Source organism: Arachis duranensis, chromosome 2 (genome assembly GCF_000817695.3).
Source record: "Arachis duranensis cultivar V14167 chromosome 2, aradu.V14167.gnm2.J7QH, whole genome shotgun sequence".
Lineage (NCBI taxonomy): Eukaryota > Viridiplantae > Streptophyta > Magnoliopsida > Fabales > Fabaceae > Arachis > Arachis duranensis.
The window spans coordinates 88,622,584-88,625,321 of record NC_029773.3 but is presented as its reverse complement, the minus strand read 5'-3'; the positions used below and the strand labels follow the sequence as shown (position 1 = coordinate 88,625,321).

Sequence of the window (2,738 nt, the reverse complement as noted above, 5' to 3'; positions counted from 1 at the left end):
CCAAAGAGGAGTGCTAGAGGGCCAGCAGAAATTGTAATATATAGCCATCAATTAGCCATCATAAGTGTGTTTAACGGTGGGAGATTACATTTAATGGTGCAGGATTACTCATTTTACTTTTGATGGTTAAATGCTGGCCAAATTTTAACAAAATTACTGTCCTCCTAGACTTTCTCTTCACGAAATTCTCGCTATATGAATATGGAGTTGTTATTTTAGGTTATTCTTATTTTTCAAATTTGTAATTAGTATTGCTCATTATCATATCATTTTATTAAAAAAGAATTATTAATTATTATTGTTACCACGTGGCAGATTATGAGTTGGTCTCTAATACTTTTTCATGTTTAAATCTTGTTTCTCATTCCATTGCCCTCTCTTATTTACTATGATTAAATTTTAAGTTGAAAACTAATTAAACAACATTACATTTCAGCCATACCTTGATATTAATTACACTTTCAAAAATACACCAAGAAATTTAGTGCATATATATATACCTAGCTAGACCCATTTCTTTAGTGAACATTATAAAAGAGCACCGACAACTTCAATGTCTCCTTATTTTAACAAAAGAAAAAAGCAAAACAAATATAAAAAAATGTAATTAGCACCTGATGAAGAACATGATTGTAACTATCACGTTATTTGATGTGCTTGGCAAAATCAGTGACCTTAAAATCAGCACATGAAAGTGAGTGATGAGATGTGAGTAAAGAGAAGAACCCTAATCTATTAGACTCAACATCAAATTGCACAAGATTCTCTTCAAGTTGTTTCCCTCCCATCACAATTGAAGTTTTCTCCTTCACCCCACCATCCATAAACCCTAAACACCACAAGTCAACCTTCTTATTCTTAACCCTAACCATTGAATTTGCCCCCATGATTCTCCAAACCACATTCTCCCTATCAAGCACAAAATCAATGATGGGCACTTTGGGACCCTTCTTTGTCACCATTAACCCTTTTGCTGAGTAACACACCTTAAATGGCTTCACAGGATTGGTAACAGTAAGGTTAAACCTAGATGAACTAGCTTCTTTTATAAATAACTCCGTGAATGCCTTGTAAATAGAAGGTTCTAGAAGAGTGTATGGAATACGAGTGGTAATCTTAGTTCCACCAATGCCGTATTCTTCGTTAATAGTCAACAAAGAAGCATTGATGGGAACATGTTGACCGTTGACTCGAATAGAAGTCAAACCAATGTAATACTCATTGTGAGGTGGAGAAATGGGAAAATCATCTGTTATTCCAATTGGGTTGTGAATGAGAGGAGTGTAAGTAAGGTTTTTCGAAAGATCAATTTTATTGGATTTAGAAAACACGAAATACGGACCGTGGGTTCCGAAGAAAGCAACCCCGGTTGATTCGGTTGAACCGGGAAAACAAATTGCAAGAGAATGGGAAGTGGTCAAAGCTGAACCGAATTGGGATTGGACCGAGAGTTTGGACCGGCCTAATGCAGCTAAACCGGTCACACCCGTTGGTAAGCCTTTGACGAAATATGAGGGAGCGCAAGAGAAGGTATAATTAGAGAGAGAAATGAGTTGACCATGGTGAGTTGACTGGTTGAGAGTGGGAAGTGCTAACGTGTCAACGAGTACATAACCTGCATCGACGACATTGGTAATTGGATTTGCAGGCCAGCTAGCACAAATCATAGTGGACGGTGATGGACATTGAGAGTGAGAGGTGGTTAGGTTGGAATAGTAGCAATCTTCGCACAAGAGGCTAGGTTTTCCAAAGCCGAGGTAATCGCAAAAGGTTTCGTCGCACTCGATATAGTGGTCGGAGGAGGAGTTGTAGGAGGCGGCGTCGGCGCAAACTGTCCATGGGAACAAGAAGGAGAGGTCAAGGAGGAGCTTTGTGGGGCGAAGTGGGGTTTTGAGGTAGACAGAGAGAGTGAAGAGGTTTCTGTGTTTGTCCTTTGAAACCGGTGAGATCAGAGTTGTTTGTTGGGTTAGATTGGATGAAAGAAGTGCGAAGAAGATGAGAAAGTAGCTGAATGTTATCATAAATTGAAGTGGAGAGTGCATTTTGGATCGGAAAGTTAAGGTAGCATGTGGATATAGAAATTATTGATGATGATGACACACGATTTGGGTTACTATGCTTGCTACCTATTTATGGACACAAACCATAGAGAAAACGCGCTTTCACGTGACATACTAATAATTTATAGCAATATGCATATATACTAATATCATAGCATGTTAACCCTGTAAGTATCTGATTTATTTCGGTATTATATATTATATGGTCAACGCGCTTGTATTTATTATTGACCAGTCAGCTGTTTGATTCTTGGATCTGTGAATGATTGTTGCTTTCTTAATCAGCAAAGTATAATTTGTAGTGGTAAATGATAATGTTCTAATAAACAAAAATCAAGTACTAATGGGACTATTATTTATTTGTCTAGAATAATTTGCTAATTTCATGTTGTTAATTGTTTTTGTTGCATGTGGATTATATATGAAAACTAAACGTAAATACATGCTGCAGTATTTTCGTGGATCATTGCAATTTGTCGACTATGGTAATAATCAATTAGATTGGAAGATGGCGCATCTAGAATTCCTAGGTTTAAATAAAGCTAGGCATTTAGTTACACAATCAGAAATTACATACTATATAGAATAAACATAATTAAAAGAAAAACTCAAAAAAGTTGTTTTTATATTTTTTTAATAGGAGCTACTTAGATAAAAACGTTTAAAATATCTTTTTTT

At 36.2% G+C, this 2,738-nt stretch overlaps 1 protein-coding gene across 1 annotated transcript; it reads right to left on the bottom strand.

Annotated features, from left to right (window-relative positions):
- Positions 1–412: 412 nt before the first annotated feature.
- Positions 413–2,088, bottom strand: LOC107475843 (probable aspartic proteinase GIP1). Its single transcript, XM_016095520.3, has one exon. It carries the CDS (start codon positions 2,040–2,042, stop codon positions 645–647), a length of 1,398 nt encoding a protein of 465 aa, XP_015951006.1. The 5' UTR covers positions 2,043–2,088; the 3' UTR covers positions 413–644.
- Between the last annotated feature and the right edge of the window lie 650 nt (positions 2,089–2,738).